This window comes from Bufo gargarizans, chromosome 2 (assembly GCF_014858855.1).
Source record: "Bufo gargarizans isolate SCDJY-AF-19 chromosome 2, ASM1485885v1, whole genome shotgun sequence".
In the NCBI taxonomy this organism is placed as follows: domain Eukaryota; kingdom Metazoa; phylum Chordata; class Amphibia; order Anura; family Bufonidae; genus Bufo; species Bufo gargarizans.
The window spans coordinates 74,921,807-74,948,796 of NC_058081.1; the positions used below are offsets into that span (position 1 = coordinate 74,921,807).

The 26,990-nt window shown below is 45.9% G+C and overlaps 1 protein-coding gene across 2 annotated transcripts; it reads left to right on the forward strand.

Annotated features, from left to right (window-relative positions):
* Positions 1-1,630: 1,630 nt before the first annotated feature.
* Positions 1,631-25,589, forward strand: TGOLN2 (trans-golgi network protein 2). Of its 2 annotated transcripts, none has more exons than XM_044279194.1 (4): positions 1,631-1,771; positions 18,124-19,694; positions 20,468-20,551; positions 23,887-25,589. In XM_044279194.1, the coding sequence occupies exons 1-4, from the start codon at positions 1,699-1,701 to the stop codon at positions 23,890-23,892; spliced, it is 1,734 nt and encodes a 577-aa protein (XP_044135129.1). In that variant the 5' UTR covers positions 1,631-1,698; the 3' UTR covers positions 23,893-25,589. The 2 variants fall into 2 exon arrangements, with proteins under 2 accessions (XP_044135129.1, XP_044135130.1); XM_044279195.1 differs by having other exon boundaries at positions 1,631-1,765.
* Positions 25,590-26,990: the final 1,401 nt, after the last annotated feature.

Genomic DNA, 26,990 nt, shown 5'->3' on the forward strand with positions numbered 1-26,990 from the left:
GAGTATATGCAAATTGCTATTATAAAAACTTAAGCAGCAACTTTTCCAATTTCCAATATTTATGTAATTCTCAAAACTTTTGGCCACGACTGTACAGTAGAACAGTATAGCACCCCACAGTATACAGCAGCCCACAGTATACAGTAGCTTACAGTATATTAGCATAACAGTCCCTGTCACCTTTTCCTGATGTAATCTTCACAAAAAAAGCTCCACAGTTAGGGGAAACTTCTCCTGCAGCAACACCCCTGATAGAAAGGACCTTTGATTACCTCATAGCCATGTGACCAGTAATATTGCTGTTTTACAGGTCACATGGTGATGATGTCATCTAAGGTCCTTTCTCCTAAGAGAATCACAGGCATGGCATGGCAGCACGCCCTGTGTAGCTGACAGTCTGACACCCGGGGCAGTGGCCAGCAGGGCTCAAGAGGGAGCTACCTTGGGCCCCCCAGGAGCAACTGGGCCCGGGGCAGCTCCCCTTTTGCCCCTTGTTAAAGACGGCCCTGAGTTTATCGCAGGAAGGATCTCAATAACAGGCAATCTGTGACCAGCAGATTGCCTGTTTAAATAGGGCGCTAGTGGAGTCATGTGACGTGGCCAGCGTCACATGACTCTTGAGTTCCAATACAGCCGAGGGCCAAGTCATCAGCTTGGCACTCAGCCCCAGTGTGGTTACCACGGGAACGGGCGAAGCGGGGCGCGCTGATGTCGCGGGTGCGCCTCGGCCGTCCCTACCTCCTGGAACCACGCACAGAGCGCATCGTGACACCTACCTTTTCCACATGTTTCTGAAGCTTAGTTTTCTTTTAGGAAATTCTTCGCCGGAAGTGAAGTTTTCTTAGACTCAGTGACGTACCGGGTCCCTTGCAGGAGCGCTGAAGCCTCTTCCTCCGGCTGCTCAGGGAGCCCGGTGACGTCACCGGCACTGATGGGCGGGCTTTAGTGCTGCTCTAGCCAGTAAAAAGGCTAGGGGAGCGCTAAATTCCACCCATCAGAGCTGGTGACGTCACCGAACACACTGCCGGGCTGAAGCCTCCGCCTGGCAGTGTGTTATTGTAAACAAATGAGCCTTTGCCCTGCGCGATTTAGCGCAGCGCAAAGGAGAGCATCGGAGCATGAACTGCTCCGATGCTCAAGTCAGGGGGGCTGCCGGGGTGAAAATAGAGGTTTAAGAAAAAGGCGTTGACCTGCGTGATGAGCAAGGGAGAGCATCGGAGCACGAAATGCGCCGATGCTCATGTCAGAAGGGCTGAGTGGAGGAAGAAGGGGTTATGTCCGTGTTCAGCTCTGGACCTGGACAGCCACTTTAAAAGTCTCATTTACCAACTGATTTTGTGCTTGTTTTGGAGGCATTGTTGCACCTATTTAGAGTTTTAAGACTAATTCAGAAGTTTTCAAACTTTTGCGCCTATTTTCTAACCTATTTATTTAGGCGTGCCTCATTTAGGAGTAAAAACAGCCAAATTATTCACATTTTCTTGAGGAACTGGCTTGCAATGCTATGGATTACGCTACACATTTCTGGAAGTGTTCCGTGCATTCTTCCACACTCCCCCACCAGGTGGCGCCCGAAAACACTCCTCATCAGCGGCCATGTTTGTACACCGCAGATCCTCCGCCCCCGGGTATACCAACGTGGCCGTCCTCTGTGTCACCGGAAGACTTACAGGAAGTGTCAGAGAACGTTCACCAGGCATGGCTGTCCGTGTGTGCTCCGCGCTGCTCCTCTCCGTGCTGCTGCTGGCGGCTGCCGTGTCCCAAGGTAAAGGTGAGAAACAATACACACTGCACTACTGCGGGGGCGGTGACTGTCACTTTAAATGCGGGCACTTCCGGTCTGGGGTCCCTTCCACCTGTCATCCGTGTTCCCCCCGGGCCTTACCCCCCGCTGACTGCCCTGTAATTATAATAATGGTCCTGCAGTCTGTGATTGCTATTTTGCAGATTATTACATAACCCTGATGATGATGATGGATTATGTAAGGAATGATAATATATGCCCTAGGTATGGAATATTGCCAGTGGTGGGGGAGGGGCATTAGAGGCCTCAGTACAAAGATGGCCGCGCTCTGCAGGACCCCGGGTGCCCCTTCTATATGGTGACCGGTCTGATTTGTGACATTCTCCATTGGGATCAGGCCCATTTTAGTGCCCCCATGTTATTGCCCCCTCACAGTAGTTACACTGCCTTAGTGCCCGCTCCCAGTAGCTATGTACCACCACACAGTAGTTATGCCCCCTTAGTGCCCGCTCTTAGTAGTTATGTGCCACCACACAGTAGTTACACCCCTTTACATTGGTTTCTCCATCTTAATGCCCCCTCTTATTAATTATCCCCCTTAGTGCCTGCTCCCAGTAGTTTTGTGCTACCACACAGTAGTTATGGCCCCTTAGTGCCTGCTCCCAATAGTTATATGCCACCACACAGTAGTTATGCCCCCTTAGTGCCTGCTCCCAGTAGTTATGTGCCACCACACAGTAGTTATGCCCCCTTAGTGCCCGCTCCCAGTAGTTATGTGCCACCACACAGTAGTTACGCCCCCTTAGTGCCCGCTCTTAGTAGCTATGTACCACCACACAGTAGTTATGCCCCCTTAGTGCCCGCTCCCAGTAGTTATGTGCCACCACACAGTAGTTACGCCCCCTTAGTGCCCGCTCTTAGTAGCTATGTACCACCACACAGTAGTTATGCCCCCTTAGTGCCCGCTCCCAGTAGTTATGTGCCACCACACAGTAGTTACGCCCCCTTAGTGCCCGCTCTTAGTAGCTATGTACCACCACACAGTAGTTATGCCCCCTTAGTGCCCGCTCCCAGTAGTTATGTGCCACCACACAGTAGTTATGAGCTCTTGGCTATATTCACATCTCCTGTAACCTGATCTGGCAGAGACCGACCTATCGGAGTTCACCGGATCCGGCATTGCACGATACTGCTGTTTGCCGCCAGACTCCATTGACTTTAATGGGAACCAGCCACTTTCCAGCATGAGTGCCGGGTTTCGGCCAGACAAACCCAGTGGCATGCAGTCTGCAGATAAGTCGGGCAGTGATGGCGCACAGGAGGTTCAGTGAAGGAAGGTAAACAGGATGGGAACCGTCGGCTCTGCTTTACTGGAAGAAGCTTCTGCCGGCGCTGACCTGAGGCCATCATGTCTGCTGTTCTCCTCCTGCTTATGGGTGTAAAAAATATGTAAAAAAAAATCTCAAACTGCTCAGTGTGAATCCGTCGAGCGGTTCACCACTTGTTTTCCACGTGGGCGATTCCATTTGAACTAAGCTCTGTATTCGCACGTGTCCATCACTCAATCACCCTGCGATGGCCCAGAACCCGGACGAGAAGAACGAGTACATCCAGTTCTTATTTCTAGTTGTTTCTGTGATCGCGTCTGCAGCGCTGCCCACTCACATCAGTCCGGTCTCCACAGGGGCCCATGATTGACCTGTCTACTGACTGCTATGTATAGCCGCCCCCGATATTTCTGGGGTATGTTTGCACCCAGGTTTTGGCCCGTAAGTGTTATAGCAGGTCAGTCAGCGCGCTTTCAAGACCCTTTAACATGGACAGATGATCAGGTGCACAATTGGTATTGCACACCCTATCACCTGCCCACGTAGAAGTCCCTTAAAGGGGTTCTCTGCAATTTTTAAATTGATGGCTTTTAAGACAGGTCATCAATATCTGATCTGCGGGGGTCTGACTCCCCTGTCCTGCAGTACCAGCTTCCTCCACTACACAGAAGATGGAGCTGTGTACTTTTGTTGTTACTGAAATGAAGCGGATTGGTGAGAGGGCTGGGAGTCGGACCCCACCAGTCAGATATTGATGACTATCCTAAGGCTTAGCCATCGGTATAAAAGTCCTTTAACGTGTATCGCCACCTTTAGTAGGCAAGGAAGCGCAGAGCGTGGCCCTAGAGACTGGGAGTGAAGCAAGGGCAGCGGTTAGGGACTTGTGTATCCGTCACCACACAGCTCGGCTCACATGAAGCTTACATCATCTCCACCACTGAGGCAGGCTATGGAGATGATGACATACTGCGCTTCTACCGCCATCTGTATTCTGACAGGTTTGTAACCTGTCATTATTATTATTTTTAGCCCCACTAGTGTACATCACTTTTATAATGCACTCATCTACCTTGGGTACCTAGCTGTGGCATACAGTCTGGCAGGCCTAGGTGCCTTTTTTTATACCCCCAGCTGCCATGACAATTCATCTTGCAATTGCGTTCACAGGGGGGCGATGGTGACAAAGGGAGTCGCCCCCCCCCCCCCCGTATAACTGCCTTGATGCTGCAATTGCTATTGACCGCACCATCTAGAGCAGTGAAGGCTAACCTTGGCACTCCAGCTGTGGTGAAACTACGACTCCCAGCATGCTCCATTTATTTCTACAGAGTTCTGAGAGCAGCCAAGCAAGGGGGGCATCTTGGGAGTTGTAGTTTTACCACAGCTGGAGTGCCAAGGTTAGCCATCACTGATCTAGGGGGTTAGGAAGCCCTGATAAGTTATCTCAGATCCCAGCCATTATAGCGGGAAACTAACTAAAAGGGGTATTCCCATCACAGAAAATGTGATGCCCCCATTTTTTGATAGGTGCGGGTCCCACCTTTGGAACCCGCACTTACGCTGAGAACGGAGCGGGGAGAGTGGTAACTGGAGGACCAACGGGTTTCCCGGGGTCCGGACACCGCCAAGCGCTGTCCCCATACAAGTGAAAGGGAGCGCACCGCGCTTCCGTGGCCACCACTCCCATTCATTTCTATGGGGCCGACGGAAATAGCCAAGCCAGCTCTTGGCTATTTTTGGCGGCTCCATAAAAATGAATAGAGGGCGGCAGATAGGGACCCGCACCTATCAGACAATGGGGGCATATCTTACAGGGGTTATCCTGTAATTTATATTGATGACCTATCCCGACACCCTGGACCCCCGCTGATCAGCTGTTAGAAGAGGCTAGCACTCCGTGAGCACCGCGGCCTCTTCCTAGGCCATTTGATGTAACCTGTCACATGGCCTGGTTGCAGTTCAGCCCCATTGAAGTGAAGGGGGCTGAGCTGCTGTACCATGTACGGCGCTGACCCAGAACCGCCGCGGCAGCTCCCTGTAACAGCTGATTGGCTGGGGTGTCGGGAATCGGACCGATGTGATAATCTACTTATCGGGATTACCCCTTTACGTCAGTGCCACGCGGTGTTAGAGCGGCCTGTTCGGGGTCTGTTCAGCTCCTGCCGCCAACTCCTGAATTAATGCCGCAGGAGCTGACTAGACTCGGCACAGACTGCACCACTCCACACCAAAAAAAGTCTCATGCTAAGAAATAGGCGTGCAAATCATAGAAATGCTTGTACAGGTTTCTATGACGCCCGAAAGTTAATGCAACCTCAGGTTAGTATTATTTATTTCTCATTGCTTCTTTAAAGGGGTTGTCGTACTTCAACAAATGTCATTTATCACGTAAAGAAAGTTAATACAAGGCCCTTACTAATGCATTGTGATTTTTCCATCACATTATACACTGCTCATATCCATGGTTACGACCACCCCGCCATCCAGCATAGGTGGCCATGCCTGCACACTATAGAAAAAAGGACTGCCCTCTCTGGTGGCCTGGACCATAGGAGGGCACATACGCACGGCCACCTCTGTTGGATTACAGGGTGGTCATAACCATGGAAACAAGCAGTGTATAACGTTATGGAAAAATGAATCCAGCCAGCAAAGGAGGCAATATGGAGAATCACAATACATTAGTAAGTGCCTTGTTTTAACTGCATCTACATGATAAATGCCATTTGCTGAAGTGAGAGCACCCCTTTAACGCCATCCTGTCCACAGCACCGTAACAGTCACATCATTGCCCGTCACCATAGGAGCTCCAGTTATTTTCCCTATCTCAGACCTGCACACTGAGTCAATTTCATAGGAAGCCAAATAACCTATAAATGTCTTCAGATGAGTGGGAGGAAGCCAAAGAACCAGTACGTGACTGTAAGCAGGTCACATAAGTGGTGGTTTTAGTCAGCAGATCTACTTGGAATTTCCGATATTGCCTCCTAAGGTTGCTTTGATTTTTGCCTGGCAGACCTGGTGTCTGATAAGCGGCGCCAGGAGAGACTGACCACCTACTTTTGTTCCCCGTTGAAAAAAGGCAGCTATCTGATGTGCTGGCTAATTTCTGTGAATACAGGCTGATTTTCTCATCATTTGAAGGCCACTAGTGGTCCTCTAACCTATGGCTTCCAGCGGTGACCCTGCAGCTGCCGTCATGCTCTTATAGCTCCCTGGTGGCTTCGGAGACTCATATTGGCAGCAGATCGTTGGTGGCTATGTGTATTGCCCTTTATTGGGCATTGAGGTTATTCCCGTCACTCTAAGGGCCCATTCACACGGCCGTGTTGCCGACTGCAAACCGTGGGTCCACAAAACACGTGCATCGGCTGTGTGAACTACGCATAACGGTGCAGACCCATTGACTTGAATGAGTCCACGATACGCAAAGTGCGGTGAAAGATAGGACATGGCACGGATCGGAAGCCCTTCCGTGAGCTTCTGGGTCCGTGTCTCCGCTCCACAGAAGATAGGGCATGTCACGGAGACACGGATTGGAGGACTTTCCGTGAGCTTCTGGGTCCGTGTCTCCGCTCCACAGAAGATAGGGCATGTCACGGAGGCACGGTTTGGAGGACTATCCGTGAGCTTCTGGGTCTGTGTCTCTGCACTGCAAAAGATAGAACATGTCCTATCTTTCGCTGTATCTTGTTCAAGTCAGTGGGTCCTCATCACGATGCAGAGTTCCCATGACTGGTGCCCGTGTTTTGCAAACCGCAACCGGGCAATAGCGGCAACACGATTATGTGAATAGGGCGTAACAGATGGGAATAACCTGTTAAATCCATTTAGGCTGCATTCACCCATTTAGCCATTCAAAAAAGATAAACTCCGTTTTTCTTGGCCATTGCGCGTCTATTTCCAGTGCGTCTAACACTTGTTACTTTTGGTTTTTATCTTTTTTTTTTTAAGAACTGTTTTCTTAAAAAAAATTGTCAGGGAGCTTGTAGCAGTCACATATTATTCACCGTTCCTCATGGTGCAGGATATTTTCAAATTTTTTCAAATTTTTTTTTCCACATTTTAAAAGATCTTGGAGAACCCCTTTAAGGATTCGTTCCTGTATATTTGCTAAACAGCGGTTGAAAATCGTCTGGACGTGTATATATGGACTTTTGTTATTCACAGGCAATGTGAACAGCCCCATAGACTTCTCTGTTTCTGAAAATGACTGTGACACTTGTTTTTCACTATTGTGTGAATAATGCCTGACTTCTTCTCTGCTTTGTAGTTGTCCACTTCTCCATTCCTTTTCCACCTGCCCCAGAATGGTATGAAGTGTTCTTCCTATGACTTCCATTCTAGACTTTGCTGGCCAGAGATCTTCGACTTTTCACTTTTGCATCACATGGCAGCCACAGTCACGGCATGTCCCCACCACAGCCTCGTGTGCCCCCCAGAGACCTAGCCTCATATGCCCTCCATGAATCCAGCCTGTGCTTTGTGCGAGGCTTCTTCTCTTTTCATCTAATGTCTGTCACCCCTGCGTATTGGCTGCAATGTCAGCTACAGTATCTCACAAAAGTCAGCACACCCCTCACATTTTTGTAAATATTTTCTTATATTTTTATGGGACAGCACTGAAGATCTGACACTTTTGATGCAATGTGAAGTAGTCGGTGTACAGCTTGTATAATGGTGTAAATTTGGCGTGCCCTTAAAATAACTCAAAACACAGCCATTAATGTCTAAACCGCTGGCAACAAAAGTGAGTACACCCCTAAGTGACAATGGCCAAATTGTGCCCAAAGTGTCAATATTTTGTGTGGCCACCAGTATTTTCCATTGCTGCCTTAAAGAGGACCTTTCGTGTTTTATATTTTTTATTTTAGATAAATACCTTTACTTGCAGGGTAATGCTGCCACCCTGCCTGATTATTATTATTATTTTTTTATATTGCTCCTGCGCCCCGCGGTTTTCCCGCTCAGTATGCTAATACTGAGCATCGGTACAGGGAGGAGGAGACGCTAGGGTTTCTCAATGGGCGTCTCCTCCCTGGCTGTAGCTCGATCCAATCACAGCGGGAGAAGGAGACGCCCATTGAGAAACCCTGGTGCCTCCTCCTCCCTGTACCGATGCTCAGTATTAATATACTGAGTGGGAAAAATACAGCGGGGCGCAGGAGCGATATTTTAAAAAATAAGACAGGGTGGCAGCATCAGTGGGGGGTACCCCCCCAAGTAAAGGTATTTATCTCAATTAATACAAAACCATGAAAGGTCCTCTTTAACTCTCTTGGGCATGGAGTTCTCTAGAGCTTCACAGGTTGCCACTGGAATCCTCTTCCACTCCTCCATGACGACATCACGGAGCTGGTGGATGTTAGAGACCTTGAGCTCCTCCACCTTCCATTTGAGGAGGCCTCACAGATGCTCAATAGGGTTTAGGTCTGGAGACATGCTTGGCCAGTCCAGCACCTTTACCCTCAGTTTCTTTGGCAAGGCAGTGGTCGTCTTGGAGGTGTGTTTGGGGTCATTATCATGTTGGAATATTGCCCTTCGGCCCAGTTTCCAAAGGGAGGGGATCATGCTCTGCTTCAGTGTGTCACAGTACATATGAGGACACACCAAATTGACACCATTATACAAGCTGTACACCGACTACTTCACATTGCATCAAAGTGTCAGATCTTCAGTGTTGGCCCATGAAAATAATTACAAAAATGTGAGGGGTGTGCTGACTTTTGTGAGATACTGTACATCTAATGCTGCTTTCCTGCTTCCTAACTTCCATTCTATCTACGTCCTGTGGACACAAATAATGCAATGGGAACGGACATCTGGCATAAAAAGATGCTTGACTACCCATGTTTAAAGGGATTGTCCCATCTTGGATATTGGGGGCGTATCGATAGGATATTCCCACAATGTCTGATAGGTGTGGGTTCCACGTCTGGGACCTGCACCTGTCCTTGGATCGGAGCCCGCAAAGTGACAAAGGGTGCAGTGCGCATGCACGCCCGCTCTCCATTCACTTAATAATAATATTATAATAATCCTTATTTAGATAGCGCCAACATATTCCACATCGCTTTACATTCAGTGGGTTTGTGTATAAACAGAGTCATAAATAACATAGCATCAAACACGTCAGCATTTAAAACCAGAGGAGCGAGGGGCCTGCTCACAAGAGCTTACAATCTATGAGGAGACAGGGGTGACACAAAAGGCAACAAGTGCTTGTTTTATGCAGTGGTCCGGCCATCTTAACACAATGGGGGAGTAGATCTAAGGCCGCATGAGCCGTCACCAGCCGATATCTGGAGCGCTTCTCAGTGCACAGGGTATGGCTGTCTGCTGATGGATCAGGTTCAGAAGAATGAGGATGTGGGGGGGCAGGCAATGGAGAAGAATTGGATTAGGCTATGTGATAGGTCACCCTAAAAACATGTGCTTTTAGGGAGCGCCTAAAACTATGGATGTTATGGGTTAACCTAATTGCTTAGGGTAGAGCATTCCAGAGACCTGGAGCAGCTCGGGAGAAGTCTTGGAGACGGGAGTGAGAGGTTCGGATTATGGTGGATGGCAGCCGTAAGTCTTTCGCTGAACGGAAAGCACAGGTGGGGTGGTAGATAGAAATGAGGGAAGAGATGTAGGGGGGGGGGGGGCACACTGTGGAGAGCTTTGTGGTTGAGAATGAGAAGTTGAATCTAGTTCTGTATGGGCATTTCTGTGGGAGTGCCGAGTGGCGTGCGCTCGATGACGTGATCATGACCGACAGCGTTTGTGATGTTATCACATCATTTCGTGAGACACAGTGCAAGAGGTCGCCCTCATAGGCAGGTCGGATGTCTGAGGCAAGATACTCATCTCGCCTCATGGCAGAAGTGGGTCTGCCACCGGTGACCGTGCATAGTCCTGTATTAAAGTACTGGTGACCTGTAATTGTGCTCAGAGATGAAGCACCAATTGGGATGAATGATTATACTTGACCATGCACATTCACTCTGGGCGGGTTTCTGTAAATTAACATTAAAGGGGACTTGCCATAGGGTAAGCCATTCATAGCCCTTATACAATCCAACTGTTGTAATTACACTGCGCGCCTCTGCAAAGGAGACGACCCACAGCGGAAACTTCAAGTAGTAAGCCCCTCGTCAGAGGATAGGTTATCGGTATTGTATTGCTGCACAGCCCCTCTAAGTTATAGAGTACGCTTATTCTGTGAATCAATATCATATCAGTGGGGCTCCGACTCCCGGCACCCCAAAATCAGTTGTTAAGGGCACAGCATCGAACACCATCTTGTGGATGTAGTCAAAAGCAGAAAGCTCCGTCCCCTGTGTTGTGGCCACGCCGGGGTACTGCGGCTCAGCTTCCATTCAAGTGAATTTATTGCTGTTTATTTTTTAGGACAGGCTGATCCCAAACTGCATATTGCAGTCAACAAAAGAAAAACATAAAGCAAAAAAAAAAACACTAGTGCAGATGCAGACTAATACCGTCATACTGTGACCAGATGTCACCCCATACTATGTCTGAATAATACCACCACGCCATGAGTGAATAATGCCGGTCAGTGTATTGTCAAGTCTTTTATTATTTGCCTACGAGAATAGAAACATAGAATGTGTCGGCAGATAAGAACCATTTGGCCCATCTAGTCTGCCCAATATACTGAATACTATGGATAGCCCCTGGTCCTATCTTATATGAAGGATGGCCTTATGCCTATCCCATGCATGCTTAACCCCTTAGGGACTTAGGACGTACCAGACCAGTACGCCATGTTTGCAGAGTCCTCAATTCAGACCTGCGGTTTGCGGTTTTACCTTATCCGGCGGGCGGCGGTACCATCGGGTCCCCATGCGGCTGTAGGGGGGACCCAATGGCATGGAAGGCAGCGCGATGCCTAAGGAAGGCATCGCGCTGCCTTCCGGTGACGAGCCTGTGAGAACCAGCCCACTGGACCTCACAGGCCGGAAGCTGTATGAGTAACACACACTGTATTACTCATACAGCCAATGCATTCCAATACTTCTGTATTGAAATGTACTGTAAAGGGGATTAGACCCCCAAAAGTTCGAGTCCCCAAGTGGGACAAAAAGTTAAGTGAAAAAAAGTTGAAAAAAAAAAGGTTTCAAGTAACCATAAACAAAAACGTCATTTTCCACAAATAAAGTAAAAAAAAAATTGGTAAAAAATAGGGGGGAAAAAAAAGTATACATATTATCGCCGCGTCCGTATCGACCAGCTCTATAAAAATATCACATGACCTAACCCCTCAGATGAACACCGTAAAAAATAAAAACTGTGCTAAATAAACCATTTTTTGTCACCTTGCATGACAAAAAGTGTAATAGCAAGCGATCAAAAAGTCATATGCACCCCAAAATAGTGCCAATCAAACAGTCATCTCATGCTGCAAAAAATGAGAGCCTACCTAAGATAATCGCCCAAAAACTGAAAAAACTATGGCTCTCAGAATATGGAGACACTAAAACATGATTTTTTTTTCTTTCAAAAATATTATTGTGTAAAACTTACATAAATAAATAAAAAAGTATACATATTAGGTATCACCGCGTCCGTATCGACCGGCTGTATACAAATATCACATGACCTAACCACTCAGATGAACACCGTAAAAAATAAAAACTGTGCTAAATAAACCATTTTTTGTCACCTTACATCACAAAAAGTGTAATAGCTAGTGATCAAAAAGTCACACGCACCCCAAATTAATGCCAATAAAACCGTCATCTCATCCTGCAAAAATCATACCCTACCCAAGGTAATCGCCCAAAAACTGAAAAAATTATGGCTCTCGGACTATGGAAACACTAAAACATGATTTCTTTTGCTTCAAAAATGAAATCATTGTGTAAAACTTACATAAATAAAAAAGAAAAGTATACATATTAGGTATCGCAGCGTCCGTGACAACCTGGTCTATAAAAATAACACATGATCTAACCTGTCAGATGAATAAAAATAAAACAAAAAATAAAAACTGTGCCAAAACAGCTATTTCTTGTTACCTTGCCTCACAAAAAGTGTAATATAGAGCAACCAAAAATCATATGTACCCTAAACTAGTACCAACAATACTGCCACCCTATCCTGTAGTTTCTAAAATGGGGTAAATTTTTTGGAGTTTCTACTCTAAGGGTGCATCAGGGGGGCTTCAAATGGGACATGGTGTAAAAAAAAAAAAAAAAAAAAAAAACAGTCCAGCAAAACCTGTGTTCCAAAAACCTTATGGCATTCCTTTCCTTCTGCGCCCTGCCGTGTGCCCGTACAGTGGTTTACGACCACATATGGGGTGTTTCTGTAAACTACAGAATCGGGGCCATAAATATTGAGTTTGGTTTGGCTGTTAACCCTTGGTTTGTAACTGGAAAATCTGCCAAAAATGTGAAATTTTGAAATTGTATCTCTATTTTCCATTAATTCTTGTGGAACACCTAAAGGGTTAACAAAGTTTGTAAAATCAGTTTTGAATACCTTGAGGGGTGTAGTTTATAGAATGGGGTCATTTTTGGGTGGTTTCTATTATGTAAGCCTCGCAAAGTGACTTCAGGCCTGAACTGGTCCCTAAAAATTGGGTTTTTGAAAATTTCTGAAAAATTTCAAGATTTGCTTCTAAACTTCTAAGCCTTGTAACATCCCCAAAAAATAAAATACCATTCCCAAAATGATCCAAACATGAAGTAGACATATGGGGAATGTACAGTAATAACTATTTGAGGAGGTATTACTATGTATTATAGAAGTAGAGAAATTGAAACTTGGAAATTTGCAATTTTTTACAAATTCTGGGTAAAGTTTTTTTTATAAATAAAAATGATTTTTTTTTTACTTCATTTTACCAGTGTCATGAAGTACAATATGTGACGAAAAAACTGTCTCGGAATGGCCTGGATAAGTCAAAGCGTTTTAAAGTTATCACTCAGCACTTAGGCCGAATGCACACGGCCGTGTTCCGCGGCCGAGAGCGGTCCATGGTATGCCGGCCTGGATTCCTGCTGAGAGCAGGAGCGCACGGCGTCATTGGTTGCTATGACGTAGTGCACTTTCTTGAGGGGTGTAGTGTCTTAGAGTCACTTTTCTGGAGTTTCTACTCTAGGGGGGCTTCAAATGGGACATGGTGTCAAAAAACCAGTCCAGCAAAATCTGCCTTCCAAAAACCATATGGCATTCCTTTCCTTCTGTGCCCTGCCGTTCGGCCATACAGCAGTTTACGACCACATATGGGGTGTTTCTGCAAACTACAGAATCAGGGCAATAAATATTGAGTTTTGTTTGGCTGTTAACCCTTGCTTTGTTACTGGAAAAATGGATTAAAATGGAAAATTTGCAAAAAAAATTGCTGTTTTGGGACCGTTTATTTTTTGTTATTTATATCATTGATCTGTCAAGTTAGACCGTGAGCTATTTCTATAGAGCAGGTTGTTACGGATGTGACAATGCCAAATATGACTACTTTTGGGATTTTTTTGTTTCAGTTTTACATAATAAAGCATTTTTGAAAAAAAATATTTTTTTAGTGTCTCCACATTCTGAAAGCCATATATATATATTTTTTTTTGGGCGACTGTCTTATGTACGGACTCATTTTTTGCGGGATGAGATGGCGGTTTGATTGGTACTATGGGGGAGGGAGCTCCCTCCCTGTTAACCCCTTCTATACAGCGGTCCCTACGTGGCATGGAAGCACAGATGTCAGCCGTTTCAAGCAGAGTGTCAGAGTGCTGATACTCTGCTAACCGCTCGGCCATCCTGGAAATGAGAGAGGGGGCGGGCGGATGATCACGCGCCCTCCAGCACATAACAATGAGGGCTGTGGGGGGGGGGGGGGTTAAAAATGAAAATATGTGTCATTTTGAACTTTCTGATCCCCACGGTCACAGTTTGCAGCGATTGCCGATACGGGGGGCAGGGTCACAGGACCCCCCTCGGCATTGTCACAGAGTGCCTGCTGAATGATTTCAGCAGGCACTCTGTTCCGATAACCACCCGCCGTTCGGCAGTGATCGGAAGTACACAGTATGTACCTGTACACCCTGTGTCCCCAAGAGATTAAACTCCTCCACTGTATTTGCAGCTACCACTTCTGCAGGAAGGCTATTCCATGCATCCACTACTCTCTCAGTAAAGTAATACTTCCTAATATTACTTTTAAACCTTTGCCCCTCTAATTTAAAACTATGTCCTCTTGTAGCAGTTTTTCTTCTATTAAATATTCTCTCCTCTTTTACATTGTTGATTCCCTTTATGTATTTAAGTTTCTATCATATCCCCTCTGTCTCGTCTTTCTTCCAAGCTATACATGTTAAGGTCCTTTCATCTTTCCTGGTAAGTTTTGTCCTGCAATCCATGTACCAGTTTAGTAGCTCTTCTCTGAACTCTCTCCAAAGTATCAATATCCTTCTGGAGATATGGTCTCCAGTACTGAGCGCAATACTCCAAATGAGGTGTCACTAGTGCTCTGTAGAGCGGCATGAGCACCTCCCTCTTTCTACTAGTAATGCCTCTCCCTATACACCCAAGCATTCTGCTAGCATTTCCTGCTGCTCTATGACATTGTCTGCCTACCTTTAAGTCTTCGGAAATAATGACCCCTAAATCCCTTTCCTCAGATACTGAGGTTAGGACTGTATCACTGATTTTATATTCTGCTCTTGGGATTTTACGTCCCAGGTGCATTATCTTGCACTTATCAACATTACATTTTAGTTGCCAGATTTTTGACCATTCCTCTAGTTTTCCTAAATCCTTTTCCATTTGGTGTATCCCTCCAGGAACATCAACCCTGTTACAAATCTTTGTGTCATCAGTAAAAAGACACACCTTACCATCGAGGCCTTCTGCAATTTCGCTGATAAAGATATTAAACAATATGGGTCCCAGAACAGATCCCTGAGGTACCCCACTGGTAACAAGACCTTGGTCTGAATATACTCCATTGACTACAACCCTCTGTTGCCTGTCCCTCAGCCACTGCCTAATCCAACAATATGGGAGTCCAAGCCCAAAGACTGCAATTTATTGATAAGCCTTCTATGTGGGACAGTATCGAAAGCCTTACTAAAGTCTAGATAAGCGATGTCTACTGCACCTCCGCCATCTATTGTTTTAGTCACCCAATCAAAAAAATCAATAAGATTAGTTTGGCATGATCTCCCTGAAGTAAACCCATGCTGTTTTTCATCTTTCAATCCAAATTAATGGAAACCTCTCCTTAAGTATGGTTTCCATTAATTTCCTCACTATTGATGTCAGGCTTACTGGCCTATAGTTGCCCGATTCCTCCCTACTACCTTTCTTGTGAATGGGCACAACATTTGCTAATTTCCAATCTTCTGGGACGACTCCTGTTACCAATGATTGGTTAAATAAATCTGTTAAAGGGAGTCTGTCACCTCCATATGGCCATATAGAGTGCTTACATGGCTCTGTAGCACACCTATACAGGATTGTAACGGTACCTTTGTTCTTTTCTTTAGACTTGCACCAGCAGGAAAAACGAAGTTTAATTCATATGCAAATGAGAACTCGCAAGTGCCCAGGGGCGGCGTTCAGTGTGTAGGTGCCCAGGCTGCTCTGCCTTCTTTTCACTTTACTCCTCCCCAGCCTCTGCCTTTGCCCGCCCTCCAAGTCTCTTCCCTCATCGATGGGTCCGGACTTGGAGGGCGGGCAAAGGAAGAGGCTGGGGAGGAGTAAAGTGAAAAGAAGGCAGAGCAGCCTGGGCTCCTACACACTGAACGCCGCCACTGGGCACTTGCGAGTTCTCATTTGCATATGAATTAAACTTCGTTTTTCCTGCTGGTGCAAGTCTAAAGAAAAGAACAAAGGTACCGTTACAATCCTGTATAGGTGTGCTACAGAGCCATGTAAGCACTGTATATGGCCATATGGAGGTGACAGACTCCCTTTTAATGGTTTTGCTAGTTCACCGCTGAGCTCTTTTAATAGCTTTGGGTGTATCCCATCAGGCCCCTGTGACTTATTTGTATTAATTTTAGACAGTTGACTTAGAACCTCTTCCTCTGTAAAGACACATGCATCAACAGATTCATTGGTCTTCTTTCCTAACTGAGGTCCTTTTCCTTTATTTTCCTTTGTAATAACTGAACAGGAGTATTCATTGAGGCAGTCAGCTAGTTCTTTATCTTCTTCCATATACCTTCCTTCTTTTGTTTTTAATTTGGTAATTCCTTGTTTTAGTTTCCTTTTTTAATTTATGTATCTGAAGAATGCCTTATTACCTTTTTTCACTGGCTGAGCTAATTTCTCTTCTACCTGTGCTTTAGGCCTCATGCACTCGACCGTTGTTTGTTTCCGCGTCCGTTCCGCCAATTTTAGCGTTTCTAAAGCGGACCCATTCATTTCTATGGAGCCGTTAAAAATGCAGATAGTCCACCGTTTGTTATCCGCGTCCGTGGTTCGAGTCCGTCAAAAAAATATAACCTGTCCTATTCTTGTCTGCGAAAAACTGTTAGTGGACCCATTCAAGTCAATGGGACCGTCAAAAATAGGGATGCACAACCGTCTGTCGCCCGCATCCGTTTTTGTGGAATCAGTTGCCTGGTGACCGGCATATATACCAGTATCCTGGGTGGGGATATTAAAATTACACTTTTTTAACCTTCCTTTATTTTTTGGCGGTCCGCCCAAACAGAAGACACACAGAAACACAACGGACAACGGATCCCCAATTAGCGGACCGCAAAAAAAAACCTGTTGTGTGCTCTTATAACTTGGTAGGCCTCTCTCTGCCTAATCTTATAAAATTTCCTGTCATCCTCGTGTTTTTTTATTTTTTATAATTCCTAAATGCTGTCTTTTTGTTTTTAATGATTTTGGCCACTTCTGCTGAGTACCACAGTGGTCTCTTCCTTTTTTTGCTTTTACTGACAAGCCTAATGCAATTATCTGTTGCCTTCAATAGTGCCACTTTTAAGTACCGTATATACTCGAGTATAAGCCGACCCGAATATAAGCCGAGGCCCCTAATTTTACCCCCAAAAAATGGGAAAAATTGACTTGAGTATAAGACTAGGGTGGGAAATGCAGCAGCTACTGGAAAATTTCAAAAATAAAAATAGATACCGTACCAATAAAATTACATTAATTGAGGCATCAGTAGGTTAAAGGTTTTTGAAAAACAATATGGTATCAACAATAACTTTAACAGTACAAAAACCAACTAAAGCGAATATTCGATTTTTAGGAAAATACCAGTTCATGCGAATTTCTATGCGAAAATTTGAATGCGATTTTTTTTTTTTTTGCGAATTTTCGCAATCAAGACCTAGACTCGAGTATAAGACGAGGGGGCTTTTTGAGCACAAAAATATGTGCCAAAAAACTCGTCTTATACTCGAGTATATACGGTAGTCCCATTTCTCCTGGACTCCATTGAAACTGTTCCAATCTGATAGGGACTCGTATACCACTAATCTAATTTTAGAAACGTTTTTCTAAAATCTAAAACTTTTTTGTTTTTGTGTGGTGTGACTCAGTCACTGTACTTATAGTAAACCACACTGACTGGTGATCACTAGACCCCAAGCTTTCCCCTACAGTAATATCAGATACCAAATTCCCATTTGTGAATACTAAATCTAAAATGGCCTCCTTCCGGGTTGGCTCCTCCACTACTTGCTGTAGAGATAATCCCAGTAGGGAATTTAGAATATCTGTACCCCTGGCAGAACTAGCTATTTTGGTTTTCCAGTTTACATCAGGAAGATTGAAATCTCCCATAATGATAACTTCCCCCTTCAATGTCATTTTACCTATTTCCTCAACTAGTAGATCATCTAATTCTTTGACTTGGCTAGGTGGTCTATATATCACACGAGTTACCTTATGATTATCAAGCTGCAAGGTAACCCAAACTGACTCTAAATTGGTCTCGCTAACCTGTATTAAATTAGATTTTATGTTTTTTTTCACATACAGGGCCAGAATGTGTCTGATGTGTTTAGAGGCTATTATAAAGATGGAAAGATCAGTGAGCAGCTTCTTATATATTCTTATGTTGTCATGTTCTTTCAACAGGTGCACCTTTAAATTCACCTGATGAAGATTCTGTGAAGAATGGGAACTTGGACAAGCCTTTCAAGACTAATGCAGGGAATCCCCGGCCAGACGTCTCCCAAGCAAAGATCCAGTCTGAAGCAGAGAAGTCCCAAGTTCAAGCAGTAAAGTCCCAAGCAGATGGGAAACATGGGGAAAAAACACTGCCTAAAGCAGAGCCGAATCAGGAGAAGGGACCACCTGAAGCAGGAAACGCCCAGGAGAAGGCACCACTTGTAGGGGGAAAGGCCCAGGAGCAGGCGCAGCCTGAAGCAGGAAAGACCCAGGAGCAGGCGCAGCCTGAAGCGGGGAAGACCCAGGAGCAGGCACAGCCTAAAGCGGGGGAGACGCAGGGGCAGCCTAAAGCGGGGGAGACCCAGGAGCAGGGGCAGCCTAAAGCGGGGGAGACCCAGGAGCAGGGGCAGCCTAAAGCGGGGGAGACCCAGGAGCAGGGGCAGCCTAAAGCGGGGGAGACCCAGGAGCAGGGGCAGCCTAAAGCGGGGGAGACCCAGGAGCCGGGGCAGCCTAAAGCGGGGGAGACCCAGGAGCCGGGGCAGCCTAAAGCGGGGGAGACCCAGGAGCCGGGGCAGCCTAAAGCGGGGGAGACCCAGGAGCCGGGGCAGCCTAAAGCGGGGGAGACCCAGGAGCCGGGGCAGCCTAAAGCGGGGGAGACCCAGGAGCCGGGGCAGCCTAAAGCGGGGGAGACCCAGGAGCCGGGGCAGCCTAAAGCGGGGGAGACCCAGGAGCCGGGGCAGCCTAAAGCGGGGGAGACCCAGGAGCCGGGGCAGCCTAAAGCGGGGGAGACCCAGGCGCAGCCTAAAGCGGGGGAGACCCAGGAGCAGGGGCAGCCTAAAGCGGGGGAGACCCAGGGGCAGGGGCAGCCTAAAGCGGGGGAGACCCAGGAGCAGGGGCAGCCTAAAGCGGGGGAGACCCAGGAGCAGGGGCAGCCTAAAGCGGGGGAGACCCAGGGGCAGCCTAAAGCGGGGGAGACCCAGGGGCAGCCTAAAGCGGGGGAGACCCAGGAGCAGGGGCAGCCTAAAGCGGGGGAGACCCAGGAGCAGGGGCAGCCTAAAGCGGGGGAGACCCAGGAGCAGGGGCAGCCTAAAGCGGGGGAGACCCAGGAGCAGGGGCAGCCTAAAGCGGGGGAAACCCAGGAGCAGGGGCAGCCTAAAGCGGGGGAGACCCAGCCTAAAGCGGGGGAGGCGCAGCCTAAAGCGGGGGAGACCCAGGAGGAGGCGCAGCCTAAAGCGGGGGAGACCCAGGAGGAGGCGCAGCCTAAAGCGGGGGAGACTCAGGAGGAGGAGGATAATGAAGAAACACAGCCAGAGGACGATGATGAAATTGAAGATAATGAAGATAATGGTGTACTTGACATGAATTTGGAGTCTGATGTGAATAACGACATTCCAGACCAACAAGAAAAAAGTCCATCTGGAAATCAAGAGAACAGTGTTTTCCAAGAGGAGTCCGAAAGCAGCCATTTCTTTGCTTATCTGGTTACCTCGGCTATCCTTGTGGCTGTACTGTACATTGCTTACCACAACAAACGCAAGGTAAATGGCAATCTGCCCATAGCACCAGCATATTCTGCAGCACTTTATATTTCTGAGAGAACATTTAAAATAAAAATCAGACATTACATCAGAATAGACTAATCAGCCATTCAAATGATATGAGTGGGTCCCTGCATCAGAGTGCTTGCATTATACAACAGTTCTGCCGTCTTTAAAGGGGTTATTCGAGACTAAAAACTGATCCCCTATATGCCGGGCCCCACGCACTGAATGTACTTAACTGGCTCCCTGCTCATGCAGTTCATGCTCCGATGCTCTCCTTTGCCCTGCGCTAAATCGTGCTCCTCCAGTCTGTCAGCCTCTATAATGCAGTCACTTGTAGCGGTAATCACTAGCATATATCATATAGGGGGAGATTTATCATTCCCTGCGATCCTGAAAAGTGGCGTTAATAAGTGCGACTTTTAAAAACATTTTTTGCATCTGCCACTTTTCGCCGTCCTAGCCACTTTTCTGAAAGGGCAGGAAGGGGGCATGACCAGGCACTTTGACAAATTTATCCTCATGTACGCGTAAATGAAGCCAGAAATTCACGGCAGCTCTGAGCAGTCGTAGATTTCTGGTTAGGCGCACATACTGCAGGAGAATGACGAGGCGTGCGTCTTGTCATAAATTAGGCGCATCTTTTGGCAGCGCAGGGGATATCGGAAAGCGCCAGTCTTAATAAATCTCCCCCATGGTGCTGAAATGAGTGTAGTTGATGTTTTTGACATTTTATCCCCATTGTATTTTTTTTTTCCTGCCTTTCTCAGATCATCGCTTTTGCTATTGAAGGAAGACGCTCAAAAGGTGGCAGGCGGCCAAATTCAGGGGAGTACCAGAGATTGGATCATAAGGTAAGAGTGACCTGAATGTGGAGTACAACATATCATTCTTCTACAAGGGAGGTCTGACGGAAACTGGCTTTACCAACAATGAATCATAGAAAGTATGCGGTGACACAGCGTGGACTGGGAGTAGAGTACAATAAATGACATTCGCCCTCTGTTACAAGGGTGTAGCGAGTAATACTATACTACACGTTACACGCTGTGCCACACTGCCATTAGTAAGGCATCACTAATCAATCAATGAAGCTGCGAGCAATTGAGGCGGGATGGAGGGTGGGAGAAAGGGGACATGGAGGGGAATTTACAGACCTGAAAAGACACCGGGGGAAGGTGAGCATTGTGCATGTTTTCGTTTTATTCTCTGTCGCTCTGGATAAGGCCTCTTTCACACTTGCGTTCTTGTCTTCCGGCATAGAGTTCCGTCGTCGGGGCTCTATGCCGGAAGAATCCTGTTCAGGATTATCCTAATGCATTCTGAATGGAGTGAAATCCATTCAGGATGCATCAGGATGTCTTCAGTTCCGGAACAGAACGTTTTTTGGCCGGAGAAAATACCGCAGCATGCTGCGCTTTTTGCTCCGGCCAAAAATCCTGAACACTTGCCGCAAGGCCGGATCCGGAATTAATGGCCATTGAAAGGCATTGATCCGGATCCGGCCTTAAGCTAAACGTCGTTTCGGCGCATTACCGGATCCGACGTTTAGCTTTTTCTCAATGGTTACCATGGCTGCCGGGACGCTAAAGTCCTGGCAGCCATGGTAAAGTGTAGTGGGGAGCGGGGGAGCAGCATACTTACCGTCCGTGCGGCTCCCGGGGCGCTCCAGAGTGACGTCAGGGCGCCCCAAGCGCATGGATCACATGGCACGTCATCCATGCGCATGGGGCTGCCATAGTAACACTGAAAGCATTTTGAAGACGGATCCGTCTTCAAATGCTTTCAGTACACTTGCGTTTTTCCGGATCCGGCGTGTAATTCCGGCAAGTGGAGTACACGCTGGATCCGGACAACGCAAGTGTGAAAGAGGCCTAAGGCTACTTTCACACTAGCCTTTTTGCTGGATCCGGCAGGGTTCAGTAAAAAAACACTTCCGTTACTGAAAATACAAGCGCCTGCTCCATTATGAACGGATCTGGTTGCATTATCTGTAACATAGCAAAGACGGATCCGTCATGAACTCCATTGAAAGTCAGTGGGGGACGGATTTGTTTTCTATTGTGGCAGAGAAATCGGATCCGTCCCCATTGACTTGCATTGGAGGTCATGCCGGATCCGTTTTGCTCCGCATGACTGAAAGCAAACTACAACATGTTGCGGTTTACTCTCCGGTATGGGAACGCAACTAAACGGAACGGAATGCATTTTGGAGCACTCCGTTCTGTTCATTTAAGTTTTGTCCCTATTGCCAATGAATAGGGACAAAACTGAAGTGTTTTTTTTTTTTCCAGTATTGAGATCCGTCATAGGGGCATAACTAAAACGCTAGTGTGAAAGTAGCCAAAGATCAGACCAAAATGGTGTGAAAAAAAATAAAAAATTACGGCCAATAGAAATGTGCGAAGCAAAAGCAAAAAATATCCATGTTCCTTAAAGAGACTTTTTTTTACCCAGTTTGGGGCCACCTATCCAACAGCATGCTGTTATTCAGCTGGGGTTTAGGGTCCCAAACCTGCCTCCTTGCAAAGAATAGTAAATGATAATAGATATTACCGGGAGAAGAGTCCAGGACTCTCCACCCCGCTTGAGCACTGTCCTGATGAAGTCGAGGAGGGTAGGCCTCACTTCACTGTGCATGCACTACACATGGGACAAATGCACAGTGAAGCGAGACATACCTTACTAAGCTCAGCAATGCAGTGCGCCTACAAAAGAGTCCTGGACTCTTCTGATATGTTTAATTCTCATTTACTATTCTTTCCGAGATGGATAGGTTTGCTATATAGGTAGGTTTAAGATACTAAACCCCAGCTGCATCACTACGTGCTGGAACTTTAGAGGCGTCAAACCAGGTGACGGGGTTCCCTTGAAGACCACAATCGGCTTGCTCCCTATGTGGTTAAATCAGTTTGTAAGGGTTTTGCCCTCCAAAATGGCACGAGCAGAAGGTCTCATAAAAGTCATACGATGGCAGGTGCTACGTAAGATTTCTTCTTGCCCTGCCATGAGAAGGGCAAAGCCGAAAATAAACTGCTTCATTCGGAAACAATACATGGGTCTGTTATTTCACTTTTTAGTGAGAGTAAAAGCTGCCCTGCTCAGATTCACCTATAAGTGGCGCTGTATGCTCTAAAGTTCATCGGACATATTTGTATTAAACAGAAAGCAGACGGCACCAGATCAAGAGCCTTGGTGGTCAGGAATCACATGAAAGAGGCCTTCTAGCCACGTGTGGCACATTGCGGTCACCCTATTTACAGTCAGGTCCATAAATATTGGGACATCGACACAATTCTAACATTTTTGGCTCTATACACCACCACAATGGATTTGAAATGAAACGTACAAGATGTGCTTTACCTGCAGACTGTCAGCTTTAATTTGAGGGTATTAACATCCAAATCAGGTGAACGGTGCAGGAATTACAACAGTTTGCATATGTGCCTCCCACTTGTTAAGGGACCAAAAGTAATGGGACAGAATAATACCTCCTGGAGAGTGTTCTTGATCTGACCAACTGTTGTGAAGGGGGTTTTCTTCACCAGGGAAAGAATTCTTCGGTCATCCACCACAGTTGTTTTCCGTGGTCTTCCGGGTCTTTTGGTTTTGCTGAGCTCACCGATGCGTTCCTTCTTTTTAGGAATGTTCCAAACAGTTGTTTTGGCCAGGCCTAATCTTTTTGCTATCTCTCTGATGGGTTTGTTGTGTTTTTTCAGCCTAATGATGGCTTGCTTCACTGATAGTGACAGCTCTTTGGATCTCATCTTGAGAGTTGACAGCAACAGATTCCAAATGCGAATCGCACACTTGAAATGAACTCTGGGCCTTTTATCTGCTCATTGCAATTGGGATAATGAGGGAATAACACACACCTGGCCATGGAACAGCTGAGAAGCCAATTGTCCCATTACTTTTGGTTCCTTAACAAGTGGGAGGCACATATGCAAACTGTTGTAATTCCTGCACCGTTCACCTGATTTGGATGTAAATATCCTCAAATTAAAGCTGACAGTCTGCAGTTAAGGCACATCTTGTTCGTTTCATTTCATCCATTGTGGTGGTGTATAGAGCCAAAAATGTTAGAATTGTGTCGATGTCCCAATATTTATGGACCTGACTGTATATAAAATTACATTTTGAGTTCATATATATGAATCTGAATGACTCTTCTACTTTTGTTTTTCAGATTTGATGTCTTCAGCGCCACCTGTCAGCTAGGAGGTTGCCATGCAGAATTGTCACAGATTTCTCTCCACTTTTATGAATGCCAGTGAATTAGCACCCAGTGGCACCCTGGTCCTATAGATTACCCACCTGAACTTGCTGCCGTCTATGGAAGTTCTCTCTGATGCTGTATTTGCACCTTCACAAATGTCTCCTTAGATCTGTCATGGCGTCGACGGGAATGTTTTTCCAAAATCCGAGTAAATAGTACTGTATGAGAAGCGCTAATGTTATAACCGTTCAGTGGCACTAGAAATGTATTGTAATGTATGTGAGAGCATCAGATCACAAGAAAATAGAAGTCCTCTTCTGTCAAGTGCTTACAGATGTCATTGACATGTGTCATATCCCTGTCTGTTTCCAGGAAAGCTGGGTGGCAGTTGACACGGCCACCATTACAGCTCCCATTTACATAGCTGCTGGCCAACATCTATCACTTTTAACCCCCAATACTCATGAGCATTCAGTTTGCCCAAGTGTGTGTGTCCTTAATAGGGAGAGGGGAGTAGCTGCTTCCAGACACCTCTGCCATCAGCTAGTCTCCCCTGAGAAGAAAAGGATCGGGCATGTTGAAATCCAACTGCCTGATCACCCTTCTTCAGAGAAGAGTCTGGATGCCCACATATACATTAGATGGTTGCCTGGTTCAGCCGAAATTGCCTGACACGCACTTCTAATGTGTTTGGTAAGCTTTAGATGTTGCTACTCTTAGCAGTGGTCGTCACCTAGCTTTCCCAGGCACAGAGATGACCAAAAAATGACCCTGTATGACAGAAGAGAACAACTCAAGGAATTTTGTTTGGTGATTATCTGATTTTAGGAAAAATACTTTTTGTAATATGTGTTATAGAGAATTATGCTATATGACGTAACTTTTTTTAGGAACCCCCTACCTTATTGTACACATTATTTGTCATTGAATCCACCCACTTAGTTTTCAGGTGAGACATCCCAGCACCTTAGGATGTACCTGCCATGGAGACAGGCGGCCCTGTTTAAAGGGTGAGCGGTAAGGTCTTGCGGGACAGCGGAATATGGCGTCAGCTCGGCAGCCCCAACCGAGCAACTCTTTTTGCCTTTCTCGTGGCAGGTGCACTTTAAATATGAATAGCCCTTTTCAGGCGGTAGAACATCCCCCTTTTTCAGGTGCAATTTTTTTTTTTTATCTGGGAGTTATTTAAGGTCTTGTTCACATCCGTGTCATGGTTTATGAACTTATATCAGGGTCTCTCCAGTACCATCAAGAAATCCATTGTTTTGCCAGACTCGTATAGCACTGCATGCCAGAAACTGTGGTCCAGATGTGAACAGAGCCTTGCCTTTATCCTGCTCAGGGCAGAGCTTTCTCCTATTACTCATCTATGGCTTTATATGGAGGGATAGACAGATTCACTTTGTATATTTGATATCTGCACAACTTGAGCTATTACTGACCTATGGCCACCATGATGTTCCCTGGCTGAGCATCATGGGAAATGTGGTTCAGTAATCGCTCGACTCTTCGCTTTAGAGAGAGAATTTAGAACTGTGTTTTGCAAAAGTAAAAAAAAAAAACCTGTGTTTTACAAATGTAAAAAGTGAGAATTCAATATATAATGTACCTGCTGGTTGTGTGGTAGATAGGTGTCATAAAATGGTAACTTGCACTAAAATAGATAGTTTTGCTTTTTAACAGTTGGTTTTAGTGCAGCGCAATAATCTGTCTATACACGTAGCCACTGTGAGACCTCTTCTCCAATGAGCGGGCCGCTAGATGCTCTTTTTCCTATAGTTTCGTCAAAATTGCTCATTTAAAGGGGGTCCTGACAAAGTAGACACAGTAATGCTTGTGCACATGATGGTAGTAAAATGGCTTCGATATATATATATATATATATATATATATATATATATATATATATATCTTAACTTTAAAGAAGCACTGCCACAAACATTTTGACTTAGAAAGGTACATGATGTGAGCCGTAGTGAAGGCAGTTTTCCTATCGGTGACTGTATTTGTGAGTTATAACCTCCCTTGTGATCCTCAGCTGTGTCATGTGACCAACACTCTGATCTCCAACTGACACAGGACAGGAAGTCAGTTACAGTGCTGCCCATACCCCAGGCAAATTTTGACTTAAAGTTACTTTTATTCAACCAGCAAGTAATAAAGCACACAAAAGCTTGCTTGGCCTTTGCAAAAGCTCATCTGGACAAAGAAGAAGACTTCTGGTCTTCTGTGTTATGGTCAGATGAAACAAAAATTTAATTGTTTGGTCACAATGATGTTTCCTTCATTGGGCGTAAAAAAAAGAGAAGCCTTCAACCCAAACTACACCATCCCCACTGTCAAACATAGGTGGTGGGAACCTAATGCTTTGGGGGTGTTTTTCAGCCAGTGGACCAAGGAACCTAATCAGCAGTAAACGGCACCATGAAAAAAGAGCAATACATGAGGTTTCTCAACGACAACATCAGGCATTCTGCGGAGAAACCTGGCCTTGGGCACCAGTGGACATTTCAGCATTAAAATGACCCAAAACACACAGCCAAAGTGGTGAAGAAATGGTTAGCAGACAACAACATTAACGTTTTGGAGTGGCCCAGCCAGAGTCCAGACTCGAATCCAATTGAGAATCTGTGGAGGGAGCTAAAGATCAGGGTGATGGCAAGAAGACCCTCCAACCTGAAAGATTTGGAGCTCATTGCTAAAGATGAATGGGCAAAAATACCTGTGGAGACATGCAAAAAGCTGGTCTGCAATTATAGGAAGCGTTTGATTGCTGTAATCGCCAATAAAGGCTTTTCTATTGATTATTGAGAAGGGTATGAATAATTTTGGACTGGACCCTTTTTTTGCTCAAATGTAAATAAAAGCTGAGAAATGTTTTTTCCCCACAATAATGCCTCTTGTACATCGTCGAATTATCTTTTGGGAGACATCTATGTCATTTCCTGTCCAAAAATGACTTGCTGGTTGAATAAAAGTTACTTTAAGTCAAAATTTGCCATGGGTATGAAGAATTATGGGCAGCACTGTACTTCTGTATTCATTCCTATGACCCTGACATTGAGGCTTCCATA